This window comes from Solea senegalensis, linkage group LG3 (genome assembly GCF_019176455.1).
Source record: "Solea senegalensis isolate Sse05_10M linkage group LG3, IFAPA_SoseM_1, whole genome shotgun sequence".
NCBI classification, from domain to species: Eukaryota; Metazoa; Chordata; class Actinopteri; order Pleuronectiformes; family Soleidae; genus Solea; species Solea senegalensis.
Genome location: NC_058023.1, coordinates 12,979,407 through 12,998,993, shown reverse-complemented (window position 1 = coordinate 12,998,993; position 19,587 = coordinate 12,979,407). Strand labels below are relative to the sequence as shown.

General features: G+C 39.7%; 1 protein-coding gene across 1 annotated transcript; it reads right to left on the bottom strand.

Annotated features, from left to right (window-relative positions):
• Positions 1-3,405: 3,405 nt before the first annotated feature.
• On the bottom strand, positions 3,406-19,171 carry trmt44 (tRNA methyltransferase 44 homolog). Its single transcript, XM_044022765.1, has 11 exons — positions 18,765-19,171; positions 18,575-18,692; positions 17,508-17,727; positions 17,359-17,427; positions 16,831-16,938; positions 15,342-15,413; positions 13,995-14,101; positions 13,487-13,670; positions 11,244-11,592; positions 5,486-5,602; positions 3,406-4,515 (listed from the first exon to the last, which is right to left on the bottom strand). Exons 1-11 carry the CDS (start codon positions 19,108-19,110, stop codon positions 4,280-4,282), a joined length of 1,926 nt encoding a protein of 641 aa, XP_043878700.1. The 5' UTR covers positions 19,111-19,171; the 3' UTR covers positions 3,406-4,279.
• Between the last annotated feature and the right edge of the window lie 416 nt (positions 19,172-19,587).

Below are 19,587 nucleotides of genomic sequence, written 5' to 3'. Positions count from 1 at the left end.
TGACTCTTATTTATACCCACTTAAAACATAAAAACGCAATCTTTCAGCTGATTAGGGACACACTTCATTGTTTTGTGTAGTGTCCTTGATGTTAGATATCAAATTGCATACTATTTAAGGTGTGCTATGAGATTTGAGGGTTTATTCAGTAAGCCACAACTAATATTGTTATCTATGATGACATGATTTTCATTGTCACATAGGTTTGTCCTCGGTCTAGAGCTTTTTCTATTCCGAATAATACTTTTTTGTAATACCAATTTCTGGAAATGTGTTTTCACTTAAAAGGTACCCACACTTAATATCACATGACAACACATTCAATATTAGGTAATAAAGAGAAAGGTTTTTAAAAAGGTTTCGATTCCCGGGCCGAAGTTCAGTCAATACCAAACAAGTACTGAAGTCTGATACTAGAGCCAAAGTTCGGTTGATACCAAACAAGTATTGCAGTTCAATACTCTTGTTGAAGTACGGTTGATACCAAAATGAGTACTGAAGTTCAATACTTGGGCCAAAGATCAGTCGATACCGAACAAGTACTGAAGTCAGATACTCAAGCCGAAGCTTGGTCAATACCAAATGAGTATTGAAGTTCAATACTTGGGCCAAAGATCAGTCGATACCAAACATGTATTGAAGCTCGATATTTGGGCCAAAATCAGTCGATACCAAACAAGTATTGAAGCTCGATACTTGGGCCAAAGATCAGTCGATACCAAACAAGTACTGGAGTTCGATACTCTGGTAGAAGTTAGGTCGATACCAACAAGTACTGACGTTTGATGCCTCGCCCCAAAGTACGATTGATACCAAAGTATTGAAATTCGATACCCGACTCAAGTCACTGTATATGATGTTTTGCTACAACTAACCTTCAAACAGCCCCTCAACACTGTAATATGACACAGTATTTAAACCACATTTAAAAAAGTAAATCTCATATGTTTTGTGTTATGACTCATGTATAAATACATACACACAGACACACACTCTGACAGAGTAAGGCACTAAAAACAACCACTATCTCCAGAAAAAAAGAACACCAAAGAAAACAGATCTGAAGAGACAAAAGACTTTCTGACACGCCGACAGTCAAAACAAAAGAATGCATCACAGCGACAGCTGTCAGTACCACGGTCCTACACGACTCACTCTGCTGAGATTTCTGCACATCCAAAATAATGTCCTGGTCGACACTGCATTACAGCAAACCCCATGGTGCCACCATGAATAAAGCATGAGGGAAACACGGGGAAAGTTGTTGGCTTAGTTAAACACACACAGCCATTTCTCCATGACCTAGATTTCAGGCATGGAAAGTAATTTTGTCCCTCTGCTAATGTATTCCCCTCTGTCCCTGCTTTTGCTTTCTCCATCTCTAATTTTTTCCTTTGCACCGTTTGTTCCCCATAAGCATACAGTTCATGGGGAACAAAAACTATACCGTATATACAGTATGTACTGCTCTTAAGTTACTGTGAACATCATAAAGATGAAAGAGCAGCAGCCACTGCTCAGTTACGGAAAAGGAAACCATTTGTTTACATTTTTCGGATGAATCACATTTTTTTCCCTGCTATCTGGAAACCAATTAAACTGAGCACACAGGGATACCTGCTGTGATCTACAGTCTGAGATATGGAGATTAAACCACTATATATGTCTCTCTTTTTTCTTTTACTTTCTTTTTAGTCTCATCATTTATTTTTAGACCCATCATGGGAATCACGCTCCTGTGACAGGTGAAATATACTTTTGCACATATTACGCATCTGTTTTTATGGTATAAACCTTTTTTTAGTTATTAGTTTTTTCTTTTTTTAGTTCATTTAAGACCTCACATATGGTAGAAAGCTTGAGAAAAGGCTTGGGAGTAGCTAATGAGTTGGTGCTGCAACATTTTACATCTCAGTGCTACCATGATAAAGACTGATTTTAGCATCAAATCCCAAGTATTGTTGTTTAGTTTGAGCAACTTTGAGCCTTTTGCAGCCAGCAGTAAGTTACTGTTACTACACCATGCAGGAAGCTGGTTTTAATGAGTTGAATTACAAGTTGTACCTACAGCTGCGTTCCAGAGACGATGAGACACAAAATTAAGTTTAGCTCTGCCAACAATTTTGTGCACTCCTCCGTATTGAAGCAGCGAATAAAAAATGCAGGAAAAGGTAAATTGGCCGTGACTAACTGACTCTTTACAGATTCTCATTTGTCCAGGTCATAGTTCCCCAAACTCATTACACCAGTAGCATCTGGACTTGTAGATTGCTTAAAAGTTGTTTGCTTGCTCTTAAGTAAATAAAAAGTGATCAGACCCTGAAAATTAATGTCTGTGGTAGGTTCATAATTTATCGTACACAGCTTAAACCAGTTTTGGTGATTTCATTTTTTTGTCGATGGTGTTCTACCTCTGTTTAGTCTTTGTGAACCCCACCAACGCAACATCATTTGTATGCTGCAAAACAATCAGACCCGACTGAGGGTGCGTTTGTGCGTATGCAGCAGTAGGACAGGGATGAGTGGAGACAAAAAGGTGGTTATCCCGTCAAACTGCTGAGAAACACCACTGAGAAATGTAGTAGATTCTAGTAGGTGAACTCATTGGACAATCGTTTATAATTTTTTTAAAACATTACACACTACAGCTTTAAAAGCACAGGGTTTCAGCAGCATTTGAACTATACTATTCTATAGACTGTAGAATTCAAACACGTGAAATATTGAATATATATTATTGAAATATTGTTGAATGGCATCACATCTGACAAATATTTACTTTTCCAGAAACTTAAACCAAGTTTTAAACAGGATACAGATACATCTTTTAATTTGCAAAGTTACCAAGTTTACAGCATGTTATTTAATCCAGTGAGCACAGAGAAAATGGTGTTGTTTTTGTGTTTGGCACGATAGTGCAGCAGCCCTCCTCTGATGTGTTTATGCGACACTCCCTCAGTGTGTGTGTGTGTGTGGGGGGCAGGATTTCACTTGCTCTGGATCTCCTCCTCGAGTCTCCAGGCAGCAGCACCAGCAAACATAAACACGAGTCATAATGACCATTTATTGGACAGTGGTCAGAAGGCGCTGGGGCCAAATGGTCACAGTCGGCGTATGAGCTGGCAGGTGATCACCTCCGCTCCAGGACCACATCACACACCTCGGCAGAAAAAAAAAATTCAGGGCAGCAAGTCGATTGGCTTAGGTGATCTTTGCAGACCAAGAGCACTGGGAGTATTTTCACAAATTGATTATATCCAGGCTAAATAATGACATGGGGGAGGATGGGGGAGGCGAGGTTGTTTGTTGTGGGGGGGCGGGTGTACAGGAGAGGGACAGAAATTAGTTAAACACCCACAAGGGATGAGTATTTCAAGCAAAAATGCTGACGAATAAACAACAGAGTATAAGATAAGATAGACTTTATTGTCCAAATGACAAATTTGCTGTGGACTCAAAAAACAGTACACACATGTTAAGTGATGAAGCAACCTGCATATGAAATGGAAAATGATACGACAAAGGGTTTGCCTATGTGCAGAATTGAACAAAGACGTGTCCATCCTCATGGCTCATGGCATCAGCGGTCTGATTATTGACTGTCACACAAATAAAACAAACCCCTGAGGACGCTCTTCTCTCTCATCGCCCCACTGCAGTCCCTGGGTGGGCCTTACTGTCGCTGACATTTGAGTCACAGGCTGATGGCACACAGCAGTGAGAGGAATGACACGCAGCTCACCCCTCAACTCCTGCCAACAAATAATTCATAATGCTAACATTTACTTTGTTCAAACGCTGCTTGGACTTCATCCACTGCCTCGTCTGTGAACGCCTTCTCTATAAAATCCATGACAAGCAGCATCCACTTTGTGTAGATAACAGAGGACTACAACTTTCTAAAAGTCCACTTCTTAAATAAGTAAAAAGCCACAACACAATCCTTTGAAATTCAATTTCAGGAGAAGTGCCAGCAAACCCCTGCAGTGAAACCTGAAGCAGCATCAGGAAGCGTCACATTTTGGCAGCTTCACACAGAAAGATGAGGACACTGTGATATTTCATTTCTCAGAAATGATGCAACATTGCATCAAACTTACACTGTTCAGACCCAAAATGGCTGCGGGAGTATTCCCAGCTGGTTGGATCATCCTATGATGTACAGAGTATGAAAACACTTCACTTACTCATCAGTATTTTTTGTTGTTTTAAATCATATTTCTTGTCATTTGTTGGGAACCATTTCAAAATAAATTGAGGGAAAAATAAAGAAAGAAATTCAACTCAAGTGTTCATTCTTTATCCTCTTCTGAGGTCTGGTTGAGGGACGGAGGTCGTCAGGTCCATGAGCAAAAGCACAGTGTTCGGCCTGCAGAGGGCAGCCCTGAGGGTGGTGGGAGTGAAACCAGCAGGAGCGGGTTTTGAGGGCACCAGGAGCAACAGGTTTCCTCTTTGTGTCCACCCTGACAGACTTCCTGTCCCGCCAGTCCCTTATATACACCCTCCCTCCTTCCACTGAAAGTGAAGGACAGACCTCTTCAGAATTCAAAGCAAGAGCTGTGTTTATTTGTGCAGCCTTTTCACTTTCATGCTCAGTGTTATTGCAACCTCAGTCTGTCCTGATATAAAACAAATAACATGGAGTGTTGCAACTATCTGTTGAAGACAACAGATATTTAAAAGTTATGCACTCACACTAATATCTGAGGGATAAACACAGGAAATCCATGGGAGTACCTAGAATAATTTTTTTTAAGATTTTAAAAATCCTTTTGAACCTTTTCTGTTGCTTTGACATTTGTTAAGAGAAATTTATAGGGGCAAATCTTCACAAAATGAGAAAGTAATTTTGCCAAAAAGTCACTTCAAGGTCTTTGAGAGTGAGGAAATAAAATATCACTGAATGTTAAATTCATTCTTCGATATGGAGCTTTTTCCACAATCTAAAGCTTTCATGTTTCTCATTATACTTCTCTGTCCAGCCTGTTGGCACAGACAGTGATTTAATACCAGAAAAGTGGAAATAAATAAGCGATGATGCCTTCAGTGTAATTCTTGTCCTTTTTCAGTACTTCTCCTTATCTGCATTTTTTGCAAAGATATACATTTTAAAGGAGCCAAAGTTTTTAGCAACGTGGGTTCATGCGCACACACATACTGTCCACATAACTCTGCCGCCCTCTGATTTATTCCTTTCAACAACCTATTTAGTTAATTTTTGTGTTTGAGGGTGGAGATTTTCAACTTTCTCGCTCATTTTCAGCCTTTTCAGTCAGTATTTGTTTGGTTTGTTTGGTTTAGTAATATTTGGCTTTTCCAACCCATAGGTGCAACTCTACTGACATACCAGGCTGCACCATTATCATCCGTGAAGCCAGTATTTAAATATAACATGATTGATGATATCTCTGTATCTCTGATGGTCATTTTAATGACATTTGAATGGCTGTGTGAATATAAAGGAGCATGAAGGAAGGAACTGTACCTCTGAACACCTGATGGTTGTTCTTGAGCAGCGTCTGAAGGCCTCCGCACTCCTTCTTCAGAAGCTGCAGTGTTTCCTGCTCCAACAGCCCGGCGACCTCGCTAACAGAGAGGCTGCCTGAAGTGGAGAAGGGGGGGAGAGGGTGAAAGTGAATCGTGACAAAAGAGCAGAGGGAGGTCCATCGATGGTACATTTGTCGATATGTTACCACACAGCCTCAGGCATGCACAGAAATATATTTTATTTCCAATCGAGCTGGTTGACTCGAGTCAATATGACAAGTTGTTTTAAGAAAAAAAAAAAAACAGTGTGACATCTACTCAGTGACAATGTGCATGATCGATGCCATATTCAGAACATATCACAGGGAATGTGGATACAAAAAACGGAGTTACTTTCTTGCAGGGCAAAGTGTGCTGAATAAAAGCTGTCAGAATACCCAGCATGCTTTTCACCACTGCATCTCCCAACACCCCTCTGGGACAGGAAATGTAGCTACCAGAGAGCCAAAAAAGCAAAAAGTGTGAATAGTAAAAACACACAAAGCCCTAAGGTCTGAGTTTAGTACATCATGAGCTGATATATGACATACACTGTTGTGTTCACACAGCACCCGGGCTTTGGGCGACGTTTCACCACAAGATTTTCTGGCTTTGCCCTCTTTCGTCCAGAGGAGAATCAATCGTGGCTGACCTTTGGTTTGTACAAATGACAATCTTCCTACTCTTTTCTTTGACATATTGGAGACGGGCACACCACAGGATTGCTAATGCTCCTTCGTGCCGTTTCATGATGACATTTGATGTGGACAACTTAATGTGATCTTCATCACACATTTACACGAATGGCGTGTTTCCACCGAGTGGAGCGGTTCCGTAGGGTACATATTTTGTTGTGTTTTCATTTGGAATAGTACCAAAATATCTGGCCACAATCGTTCTATTTTTCGGTACCCTTCCCTTACCAGAGTAATGGTACGGTACAGGTGGAGCTACACCTTTTTTTAATAATTAGAACTAGCTCAGTGATTATTTTAGCTCCTTAAATGTGAATATTTTCTGGTTTATTTGTTCCATATAACAAAGATATCATTCAAAATCATCATTTTCGTTTGTGAACAACACAACAAGACATTTGTCAACATTTTCTGACATTTTATGGACCAAATGACGAATCAACTAATCAAGAAAACTATAGAAAGATGAATCACTAATGAAAATAATTGTTAGTTGCAGCCCTAATTACAATCAAATTATAATCAAAAGCAAGTTAGAGGTATGAGGCTGCTTTTCCGACCATAGTGTCTTTGAATCGTCCTGCACATATCTGTGGCTCTGATGTAAGGTAAAAGCAACAACAATCCTATTTAAGTCTGAGTTTGTTTGTTATTTCTGAAGTTAGAAAACTGACAACCATCATGGATGAGATATTGATCAAAAAACATATTGTTCACCCAAATTTGTGCCTAAAATACGCAACACACTCCCACACTCGCAGACAATTGTGCAGCCAAACACAGTCGTGTGCTGCTGAGTGTGAAACTGGGCAGACAGCCGTCCTACAGCCCAGACGCCGGGGAGCTCCAGGCCTTAATATAATATCAATACGCCGTTTAAAGCTGCCCTTTACTGCCTACAATGTTAATGGGGATTAATGGGAGAAGGGCAGTATTGACAGAGTAGACTCCGTTTGGACCAGAACCAGGAGTAGATGATTATTAATGGCTCTGCTTGACGTACAGTTAAGAACCGTTTGAGGCAAAACGTGCCCATGTGCAAAAAGTTGATCAGATGACTGATTGCTTGTTGTGGAACATTTTTTGCTGCTTAAAGCCAATTCAAAATCAAGCTGAGTGGAGAGAAAAAAAAGAGCTCTGGTAAAGTGGTAACGCATCACAGTTTCTGCCAAGAGTAGAGCACATGAATCTCATGCTTTCACTATATAAGCTTTTAAACCTAAATGTTTTGAAACAGAATACAGAATAGGACGATCTTAAGCTCTCAAGAGGTTACAAACACGTTTTTCTTTAGCACTGTTGAATACTGAATAGTTTGAACTCCTGGTGACTGATGAATCAATTACAATGGAAATTATTAGTTAACTACTATTTTAAAAAAGGTACTTGTTTTGTAATATTTTACTTATTATAATCAAATGTACTCAAAAAGAAATTTCATTTTATTCTACATGTAATTAAGTGTTTAGCACTTTGTATTGTATAAGTTCAAATAGCAGTTGTGGTTGCAGCCTGCCTAATATGACAATACTACCATACTTTTATATCAGAGGCATCTTAATGTGAATAGAGCAATATCATTTGTAAGATTAAAGCATGTGTGCAGTCTTCTGGAATCAAGAATTCTTTATCGTCATTATGCATACATAAAACTAAATTTGGTTTGGCAACTCTCGGCTTCAAAAAGGCACAATGCCTTGGGAACAAGACACTATACAGTTAAAATAAATACACAGTACACTTTACATAGTGAAGAAACTGTACAATAAAGTGTATAAAAGACCTGTTAGCAGCAATGATGGCAGTAAAAAAACGATGGCAAAGTGCGGCATAATGCAAGTCCCAGTCTTTAAGGCATGATGAGTGAGTGTGTTGATTGTGTGTGCCTTATTTAAGTTACAGGTGCAAGTTACTATTGCCTTTCTTTAACTAGTACAGCCATTCTTCTTCTGACCTCTGGCATTGACAAGGCATTTTCTCTCAGAGAACTCCTGGTTGGTCCTGGATGGTTGGGCATAAAATCCCAATAAATCAGCAGTTCCTGAAATAATCAGACCAGCCTTTCTGACATCAACAACTATGCCACTCTCAAAGTCACTTAAATCATCTTTCATAACAGCAGACTGTCATTGTTATGCCTTAAATGCATTGCGTTGCTGTATGAATACATGCACCTAATAAAATGGCTATGAGGTGTAATCCTATTAACAAGTGAGGGGAAATGCAGGTGAGTGCAGTGCACATGTGGAAGATGAGGATGATGGTGGAGCTGCTGAAGCATAACGGGAGTTGCCCACCACTGAATAACACTCTGCACCCACTTTCACCCACGCTCTTCTATGCAAGCCGTTTCTTCAACTACAGCATAATGAACATTTACGTCAGATAATAACTGCTGATTTTAGATGTTCAGACATTCACTGACTTGAGCTTCAGTGCTGTGGATTGTCATTGCTGTCAGACGTACACCTACCATAGTTCTCCACATGATTACATAACGATCAGGCAGCAGTATAGTGTGCATGAATTAGTAACCTGACTCACAGCTACAATAGCCAGATTCATATATTCACACATTTAACTGCGCAAAACACTAGTGAACACATTTTAGCATGAGGTCACAGACGCGGTGTTGCATAACAGCAGTGGGGCTGGTTCTGTTTCAACATTTCCGATATAGTTTCAAATGCCAAAACAATACTTTTTATGATACATTTGATATTTTCCTCTAGGAAATGTTAAGAATGTGAGAAATGTTAGAAAAAGAAAATGTGCCAAACTGACTTAAGTTTAAATTGGAAAAAAAGGAAAAATAGTTAGCAGAATTTGGCAAAAGCTTTCAGTCAGTATCTGATACTTGAGTTCTTCTTAATACTCGGATGCTAAAAGTCATAGAGTGACAGTATTTTTACACAATACAACAAAAAAAGCCCATAAAAGCCATACATTTTTCCTTCAAGCATCATGTTCTCTCTTCCATGAGCTGAATATATATGCACATATCCAGCATTGCAGAATTGTTTTGGGACATGTAGAGGCTCATCTAGGTGACACGCTGTTTGTAATTTGTTTTTTGGAGGGGTTAATTAGAAAGGGACAGTTGACAATAAAGAAAATAAAACACTGTATATTGTAAGATATGCATTGCACCAGATTTTAGCAATTATTTTTCTGCTTCCCTGGGTAGACAGGTGGAATAGTATTAACCACAATAAGTAAACTGATGTTCAACAGCTCTAAAAATCTACATTCTACTCGAAATTGTATAAGACAAATATTCATCAAACTAAAAAGGAGAGAATGTGAATCTCAAACGGCCTTTCCCTGACTGTGAAGCCTTCATGGATCTATTCAATATCAGCTGACTCAACCTGAATTTAGCCTTTGTTCTTACACTGCAGATAAGTGGTGGGAATACCTTAATACAAACGCATAGTCATGCATTAATCATAGATGGTGGTGCATTATTCATCTAGTCATCTCCACACAGAGTAACACTCTCCCTTTATTGGCTCTGGCTCATATTTTATATCTGTAATTTCAGCTATGACATTCTGACAGAGAATTTTCTGTTTAATTATAATCATCCTCATCTCCTTATCTCCTTATCTCGTTTATATTTTGCATGTGTGTGTTTGTGGCACACGCGTGGTAGCATAAGCATAGACAAAGGTGATGTGTGGGCGGTGTGTGTCAGTGTGTGTCAGTGTGTGTGTGTGAGTGTGTGTGTGAGTGTGTGTGAGTGAGTGTGTGTGAGTGTGAGATGCAGCATGAGACACTCTCTGTACTGAGAGTTCAAAGTGACGTCGCTCCGTGTCACGAAGGCCCCCGCAAACTGAAGCCGAGAGGGGACCGGGTGGTGATGATGAGAGACAGAGGGGCGGGGTGGGGTGATGGAGGAGGTGGAGGGTATCAGACGATGAGTTCTAACTTCAGAAGCTGCCACTTCGCAATGAAGCCGCAAGAAATGTATTTTAAGTTGCCGACGAGAAAGTGAGAAGTGATTCACAAGTGCTGTTGAGGTGTTCGGATTTTATTATACAGTATACACCCTACTGATATTTTCAGACTCCTTCAATTATGACTGGGATTCATGGAGGGTCTACTCTATTATGCTGAAGGAAATTTGGTAGATGGTGAAAAGGGAACCAAACTTAAACTTTCAGTTGCAACTAACATTTTGCAAATGGATGTTCAAAGACGTCACCTGCAACCAGGCTTCTATTGGACAACACCAGCTGTCAATCACACTGCTGCCCACTCGCAGTGCTGTGATTTTTTTCCACTAAATGGGAACATAATTTACAAAACTGACATCATTCTCTATTGTAGAAGAGCTGAAACTAGTGATTTTTAGGAAAAGATTTACTGATTATAAATCAAGTGAGAAGTAGAAGCTCAGTTTCCATTGGTCTTCCATTCAAGAGTTCTTTTTGCAACCAGCAAAGTTGCCCCCTGGTGGCTCCCTGCTGCTTCTATCTTAATTCCTAGACTTCACCTTTTAAGCGGGAAAACAAAATCTATTCTTAAACAGTCCGCAAGGTTTACACTATGGATAATTATAGGGTTATTTCCCTTCTCCTTCTTCCTCATCCAGTTTTATTTTAGCCTTGAAATACCTGACAATGTATCAGTGAACTGTTTTGATCTTGAATTAAGCAATTAAAAAAAAAATTAAAGAAAAGAAGAAAGTGAATTAAACCATGTGTTGGTGGATGTTGCAGTGGTATTAGCAAGTGTTTGTGTGTTTGTGTTTGCTAAAGAAATCAGTTTTGGTTGGGTGAAAGAAAAACAAATTTAAACCAAGAGACAACGATAAACGTCCAGCTTGTAAATGGCATTAGTGGCATCTAATGGTGAGACTGCCGACTGTAAAAAATAGAGGACTCGTCTGCTCATCCCTGCCAATAGACCCTCCTAAATGTTACACATTGCATCTTCAGTAGCTCCCACTCGGGATAACTTGTGTGTTTTGTTTGTTTATCTCTGATGGTGTGTGGCTGCTGTTGTGTTGAACTCTACCTCCTTGGTTCCAGTCAGTGGAGCATCCCCTGCCGCCATCCACTGTCATTCCCAGAAGAACGTTAGCGACCCGCAGGACAACACCGTCAACAATGTCCCGGGGGAGAGTGGCGCAGTTTCTAACCGTTTCAACCCTGTCCCGGGGCTGGAACCCGGCACCCCAGCTGCTCCCGCAGGTAATGTCGCCGTCTTTGTTCCCATGGCAACAGCCCCCATCATTCTTGAAGTCTGACCTTTGGACTGTGACCCCAGGTGTGATCTGCCTGCTCTGAATATAATGAGCCCTTCTTTGCTCTGCCTCTGCCTCGTCGGATAGCTGGTAGTTTCTCGACTTTCCAACCAAACACACCTGCAGGAAGAAAAACTGAATGTCAGGTCAGCTCATGTGGATGCTCAGAAGCCTGAAACTGTGAAAGCAGGGAAGATAATAACTCAATCATTTAGGTGACAAACAAATACAACAAAAGTAAACAATCATTCTGGGTAAAGAACCCATGATTCTTCATCTGCTGCTGTTTAAGTAAAGCACCTCTAGGTAATTTATTCATTTGAAGGTCTAGTGTACACAGATGAGTGAAATCACTACAGATTGTAACAAATGCTCATGTCAGGGAAATACAGTGGAAGGACGTCTTCCACTTCAAAACAGGAAACTGGTTTATCTTCATAACAAATAAAGGAAAACCTAAGTGTATGCTTGTTTGTGTGAGACAAAAACGATGATTATCAATCACTGTGCCTTCAAAGCTCAGTAAGTACTTGTAATTTTTATGGGTCTGTGTGTAAAAAAGCTTTTAAATGGCCACTGGTTATCAAGAATATGTCCCTTTTGGGACTTTAGAGACTTGATTTATTTGCTTCAGTCTGTGCTGATTGATGCTCTGGTGGGATAAAGGTGTGGATGCACAGTTGTGTTGAACAGGAGGATATTTCTTGACAATTTTAAGGAGAGACTCTCGTGAAAAATCGTGTTACTACATGTATTATTAAATCATGTATTAACAGATTGCATTGAGAAAGCTCAGTTTATTAAGATGATTTGTCATTTCTCTAGTATCTGCTGTGGCTCTGGGGAGAACTGTGTACAAGTCTGGGGTTATCTCAGCTTTGGCATAAAGTTTCAGAGAAATTAAATTGTGTAGGATCTTTTTTGTTTGTCCAGCCTCTGAAAATAAATGTGTGAAATAGCCTTTTATTTTTTTAAGAGTTAAGAAAAATACTTTTTAGAGTTAAGACAAAAATAAACGAGCAACTAATTAGAAGATTTACTGCTTTTGGTTGTCATTTGTTTTTGTTAGCTGAATATCTTCAGGCTTTGAGTGGAACACCCAAATGGTATTAAAAGCATTAGAAAATATGCTAAAATTAAAAATTAAAAAAGATACTGGAAGGTAATAAATAACAGTGAACTCAGCAGTGGTCAGGAAAAATAAACAAAACGTCTTGTATCTTGCTACTAACAAGATAAGTCTTGTTCCTCTCAGAACGGTGTGAAGTGTCACTTTAACCCTGAGTGGGTTGAGCTGATTCCACACACAGCGACTGTGAAGTCCACTGCTGTTTGTGCCAATAATGTCTTTCAACCTGGTAATGATGGGACTCGTGGACCGAACTCTCATGTGAAGAGCAACAAATCACGCGGCATGATGTGCAACAGTCTGCCAGCAGGAGGGTAACTATAGCACAGCTCTTTGTACAGCAACAGCATCGTGTTAAAGCTGGCACTTCAGGAAATTGGCTGTAGAGAAGCATGTGAACCTGCAAACTCATTGTAGCTCTGTGCCAACTCTGAGTTAGATCCAGGAAAAAAGTTTTTCTGAGGCTTAAAATCAATTTTGATGTTTTACTACATTCAAATTCAAGTGTATAATAGTTGGTTTTTATAGCATTAGAATAGAAGTTTTTAAGGCCACCATTTTCTGCTTAACATTTCATGTTAACAATTGACTATTTAAAAGAATTCACCAATACTATTTGATTATGAAAATAAGCCCTAGTTGTTTGATAATAGCTGATGATTTAGGCATTTATCTGGAGGGGTCTGGTTAAAGAGGCTTACAAGTTGTATTATGGGAAACGTAGGATCCTGAATAATGTAAATATTCAATTAAAATAAATGATTATTAAATGTGCATTTTAAAACATGCTAAATATATGGTTATACTCAAAGCTCTTCAAATACAGGAAGTCAAACACATCAGGCTGGTAGGTCAGGTGACTGTCCTTGGACTTTGAAAGCCTACCCGTTTAGTCGACGGTATTCTCAGACAGTCCTCTTCCGTGTTGAAGCCACTGACTTGGCTGACCTCAGTGATGAAATCGATGTACTCTTTATACTGAGACTTCTTACACTGGCGTCTCTGGTACTTTCCATAGAAGTCAAAGAAACAGCAGGGGAGGACAAAGTAGCGGCAGGAGTAACACGACCTGCAGTATGAGAGAAAAAGGCAAATTCTTTCTCAGAGCCAAAGAAAACTGTGGTCACAAATGTTTGGATGTGCCGAGTCTTGTTTGTGGTCTCCAACTGTTTAAAGCTCTGAAAGTGAAACCGGCCAAGATCAGCATTCGGAGGCTCAGCATCTCCATCAAGTGGTTGCCTTAATAAACTAACTGGTGAGCTCACATGCCCAGAAGCAAACACACAGAGTCACACATTCACACCCCTCCCATCCGCTCATTATGTTATTCCAAACTGGAGACATCAGCTGGCACTTGAGCTGCAGAGTGAGATTGTGTCTGCTGATGACTCGCCTGGCTGCTATAATGGGGATCCATGGTGTGAGCTCATCCGAGTGGTTCCCAATCAGCCAGTCTGTACCCGGGAATAAGCAGCTCTCACTGGGAGTAATTGCCTTTTCCTGAAATAGAAAAGACCCAAAAATCACAAGAGTGCAATAGGGCAGGGAGGATGTACAGTGGCATGATTTCATACACGGTCACTAAATGGAATAACTAATATCTTGTTGAAGTTCTGACATATCACACGTCCATCAGTCCAATATTAAAACTAAGGTTTTACAAAAGCATTACAAAAAGTAAAAGTTAAGAGCACAGAGGCCTGAGCAAATAAGGGTTTAAGACTAAGTACTTTGCCACATGAGGACACAGAGAGATTGGTCAGCTGCGTCCACTCAGCCACAATCAGTCAATAATAGATGACCTTAAATGGAAGCGGTCGGGAGCTTGTAGTCAAAAGAGTGGTGGAGGCCAAAAGCCAGAGTGGAAAAGTGTTGTGTTTTGGGGGCGATGCAGGTTTCCCTGCAAATGTGTGTGTTTATCTGTATTTGTCTTAATTCACTCTTTGTCCTAGTGACATTCTGTTGTTGTTGTTCAAATCACTAAAAATGAGTCTCAGGTCTAAAATGTAGTCTCAGTGTACAAAACCTCGTTTTAATTACATGACTTGACAATTTGTTTTTCAACAGTTAAATGCTACACATACAGTTGCCACTCACTATTACTCATCATTTGAAAAGTGAAAATGTTAAAATTCAAGAGGCCAAATTTGTTGTAGTCAATCAAATGATTATCTTCTATGATTTCTGCTGATCAACAAATACAATCATTGTTTTTGCTCAACATCCATCTGTTGATACAGAGTCTGATAGAATGCATTTACACTCCACAGCATACCATTTGGTAAAAGACAATTGAAGTTTTGAAGGATTGTTGAAGAGTTTAGTGGCTGCTGCTTCATTTAAAGACAAATACCATACATTAAATTACATTGTTATTTGCATTTTGAGTTTTTCATTTTGAGTTTTTGACCCAAAGGACATTAATGTAACCCTGTCTCATGAAAAGCACATTTTACATATCTCTATTTATATGTTTAATCTAACAGAAAAATCAATCTAATCAAATCTAATTATAGTGACACAGTTAGTTACCACTGAATGCAAAGTGCCAGTAATAAAAATCATTCTGGCGATTATTTTTAATTATTCAATTCATCATTGGAAAAAGGTAAATGGGAAAGAGAAAAGGACAGACACATATTATCATATAGAGAGATATTTATGAGTAGTATATTATTTCTGTCAATAAACCCTAATGTTTCACACTAAAACTTTAAAAATAACATTTATTAATCCTGACCTCCAACAGGGTGTGGCTGCCATACATGTCCCAGATCTTCCTCCTCCGAACGTCGATGCCCTTGCCCGGGTGCTGTAACATAAGACATCGCGACGGTCAACAGGTAAATCGCCCTCAGCCACTTTCACACACCGACCATGAGCCTCTGTGTATAATTTCAATTACGCCAGTCCTAGCCTATGATTGGACATCAAGGAAACATGGTAGTGTGGAAGTAAAAACATTCAGAGATATGAATCCCCTCACCTGAGCTGTGACCGGGCCCATGTCATTGATTAAGCTGTTCGTAAAGATTTGGATAATTGAGAGACCTCTGAATTTGAGTGGCAAGTGTACACAGCTTATCAGGATTTACTTACTTGTATTACTATTTTCTCAAACTTTGTGGTAAATGCATCCTATTTTTTGATGTTGACGGGTGTTTCTGAAACCATAAAATGATGATGTTCTTAGATGTCTTGTTTTGTCCACAATCCAAACTTTTTCAGTTTTAATGATTTCTTCCATTCTGTCAAATGGAGCAACAGAACCTGAAAATATTCATCTTTAAGAAGTTGAAAAATCTGAAATTATAAAAACTCTAAAACCGAATAATCAATTATCAAAATAGTTATATATATCGATTAAGAGCTGTTACCGCACTAAATTCTGTAAAATCCTGAATCATTCAATCGCCATCGCTCTGTTCTATGTGCAATATACATAAAGACGTGCAAATTTCTCTTTGCCTGTGCCATATCCACAGCAAGATACTCTTTCAGTGAAACATCCCATTCTCACAGTGAGAAGGTTTTCATGTATAGTTTCATATACCTTCATTTTACTTGTAAATACTTCTACAACCCTACTGAGCTCACACTGAGCTCTTATTCTTATCGTTCCTATTTTTCTATTTTTTATTTCCTTACGAATATATTTAAGTGAATTGTCATTTGTTCTCATATATTGCTTGATTCAACTTGTTTGTGTAGCTTAGTTACATCACTAATGGCTCAAGACCAGGCACGACACATAGAAGCACATCTAAGGTGTTCACCTTGACCTAAATGCTTTTAGCTTTTCTCACCTTTAACCTAGTAGGTGCACAATTTAATTCAAACACTTTTAGTCTCAACACTTACAGCAAACTGAGTAATGCTCAGGTAGACTCCTGATGGTAGGAAGTCTCTGAATGTCACTCTGAGAACTAGCTGCAAACTAAACCAGAGGACCAGCTAATACCAACAAGCTGAAAGAGGGCATGTCGCCACCTAGTGTAGCAAAGGGGGACCCACATCATTAAATAAATTGATTCCCTCCTTGTGCTTTACTGGGACCAGGGCAGTAGTCTAACTGAATGGTGTAGTCAAGTTCTCGTTGTGCATGGAAAGTTTACTGAGCGTTAAAAGCCACTGATCAGTAACCAACACTAATAACAATGTCATTTCCAAGACTTTGTGTTAGAGATGAAATTTATCTGTGAACTGGTCACATCTAACATCCGACTCACTCCTTCACTGGACAGTATGTGAACCAGGAGACCATTCCCACAGCCAAGGTCCACAAAAGACTGTCTGCCCGCGAGACCTTTCTCCTCTCGCTCCTGGGCCCACAGCACCTGCATCGCACAGACACACAAAGACGAGAGGACACTCATGAGTGCTCTCAGTCATTTTACTGAAAACCAATTTAAAACTGCAGCATGACACCTGCTGCTGCTGCTGCTGCTGCTGCTGCTCCTGACACCCTCTCACCTGCTTCTGGCATGACACATGGATTGATTTGCTGGGTGAAAGTGTTTTTTTCACAATAAAATTGATTGACCCACTTTTAGCTGCATGACCTGAAAACATGTGACAGATGAAAATGACTGTCTCCTGCATTAACAAGTCATTTAGATTTCAGAGCAAAAAAGATGCATGGGCGATATAGGTTGCAAAAGATCATCCTGCAATTTGAAAATTTCCAAGACTCAGATTAGGTGTGAAAACAAGTACATTTGACCTGATAATTCAAAGAAAACCAGGTCTAAACCCACCAGGAGATATGTGGCGATGGCAACATCCTCGTAGACAAACTTCTCAGGATCCGTCACCTCGGGCCAAACCTAAAAATGACATCCAATAGCATTAGCACATACAGTGTAAATGCTTTATAATATGAAAGACACACAGACAATCTCCTCACCTTCACCATGGCCTTGTACTTGTCTTTCAGCTGCTGGTACACAAGGCTGTACTTTTCCACCGGCAGCAGCGACAGTGTGCTCTTGAACTCGCTGCTCTTGCACTCGGTGGCCCAACGCAACAGTTTAGGCAGCAGATCAGAGGTCAGCCATCGCAGCTTGGGGTACACCACACCATCAGAGAACCACGTGTCTGGCGACAAGACATGCAACTCCAGGGACCTGTCCATAGAGTCAATAAATATGCAGATTACACCATCAAATGCAAGATGAACCAAAAACAAAAGACATAAACTCATGACTGTCCAGATTATATAATAAACCATTGTGTCATTAACAGTACTCTTTTAGAACTTGGCTAACTGGGTGCTTCAATTATCATAGTTGAATAAAATAAAAATAATTCATCAGACTGCATTCTAATGTCTGTTCAACTGCCATGAGAGACTGACATGCATAACCTCAGTGCTCAGCCTCTGTGGTCTGATTTACAGGGGTGAAGGGTAAGATGAGAAGCAGATCAAGCAATACTCTAGCTGTCTACCCATTGTTAAGTTTAACAAGGGAATGATTTTCGAATCAGAATTCCATCATGAAACAATGCAATTAGCAAATTGGACAGGCTTAAATTAATATCTTTATGTTTCCATCTTTGAATTAGACTAAAGAGTAGTAATAATAATAATAACAATAATAATAATAATGATGATGATGATTATGATGATGTGGCAAATCAGATGCACTGCACAGCAGCCATTTTGACATGTTTCAGCAGGAAAAGCACAGGTGTTAGTGATCATATTAACGAGGACTCTGTTCAGTTCATGTAAGTCAGGACAGTGTGACAGTGAACCAGAGGATGCTAAATGGAAGCCATCATTAATTTGATTATTAACACCTGTGATTATTCTTCTGTCAAAATTGCTGCTGTACAAATGGTTTATTGTGATATGAGAACAATTAGATATGTTTTCCCACATTGTTCAGCTGTATTAAATTTTAGTTAGTTTTAGTTAGTCAGTCAGTCAGTTAGTTAGTTAGTTAGTGTATACAGTGAGTTCAGACTCACCATCCCTCACAGTCCTCATTGCAGAGCTGAATCTGATAAACATTGTCCTCCTTTAGAGATACTCGTCCATCTGCATCCTCTTCCATGGGAATAAAGGTCGCCTGTTGTCTGATAAAGTCTAAACAAGACAGAAAAAAGAGACAGTAAACAGAGCCGATTATAGAAGCTTTCATGCCAGACCAGCGCTCACCTCTGACGACAACTTCTTTCTGCAGACTTGTCCCATAACTGTTCACTTTGGGAACAAACGTCCTGACATTAGAAGAGTAGGGTTTGGGATGCTCGTGTGTCCGTGTGAGTGAGACCTCACTGGTCAGGAAGGACAACACCTGGGGAGACAGCCCAGGAGCAGGAGCGTCCTCCAGGAGCAGCAGGCTCGGCACATTACCCGCTTCTTTACTATGCGTCACTGTAACGCCGCAAAGACGCTTGTTCACAACATGAGGTTTCTTTACCCACACGCCCACAGCTGACCAGAAGCCTTCCGGAAGAGACGCACAGTCTGTGGGAAACTTTAAACCACAAAGCTTTGGCATAATTGAGTTTCAACAGCAACGCGGAGGAGACATGTGTTCTGTTGACAGGCTCAGAATGGCACTTCCGGGAACTCTTATTTTGAAATGTAAAAGTATTTAGTGATAAATGGTTATTTTTCAAAGTTCAAATTTAGTCATATTGTTTTTCAGAATCACGCGTCGGTTATAAAAAATTATATGCAAATTTCTATGGTGGCTTTATTATCATTTTTAAAGAAAAAATATAGTCGCGGGATGATGACGCTTCAACAGTCTGTGAGTGATGTTACAGTAATGAGACAGTAGAGGGCGCCGTGGGAAGACAAATCTCATGATCACGAAGGTCCACAAGAATCACAGAGGAAGTTATACTCGACTAATTCCATTCATTAGGTGTTGATGGATATATTTACAATCTGATTTATTGATCATAAATACATTTAAATAGGTTATAAAGTTATAGAAAGGGTCTCAGTTCTCATTGTTTCCAGTGAGCTT

What these genes read in the sequence shown, in the direction of transcription:
- trmt44 (XM_044022765.1), bottom strand. Translation starts at nt 19,110, where the DNA reads ATGCCAAAGCTTTGTGGTTTAAAGTTTCCCACAGACTGTGCGTCTCTT. An exon ending in GAAAGAAGTTGTCGTCAGAG is followed by an intron (nt 18,693 to 18,764) that starts GTGAGCGCTGGT and finishes TGTCTTGTTTAG; the next exon opens with ACTTTATCAGACAACAGGCG. An exon ending in AATGAGGACTGTGAGGGATG is followed by an intron (nt 17,728 to 18,574) that starts GTGAGTCTGAAC and finishes CTCTATGGACAG; the next exon opens with GTCCCTGGAGTTGCATGTCT.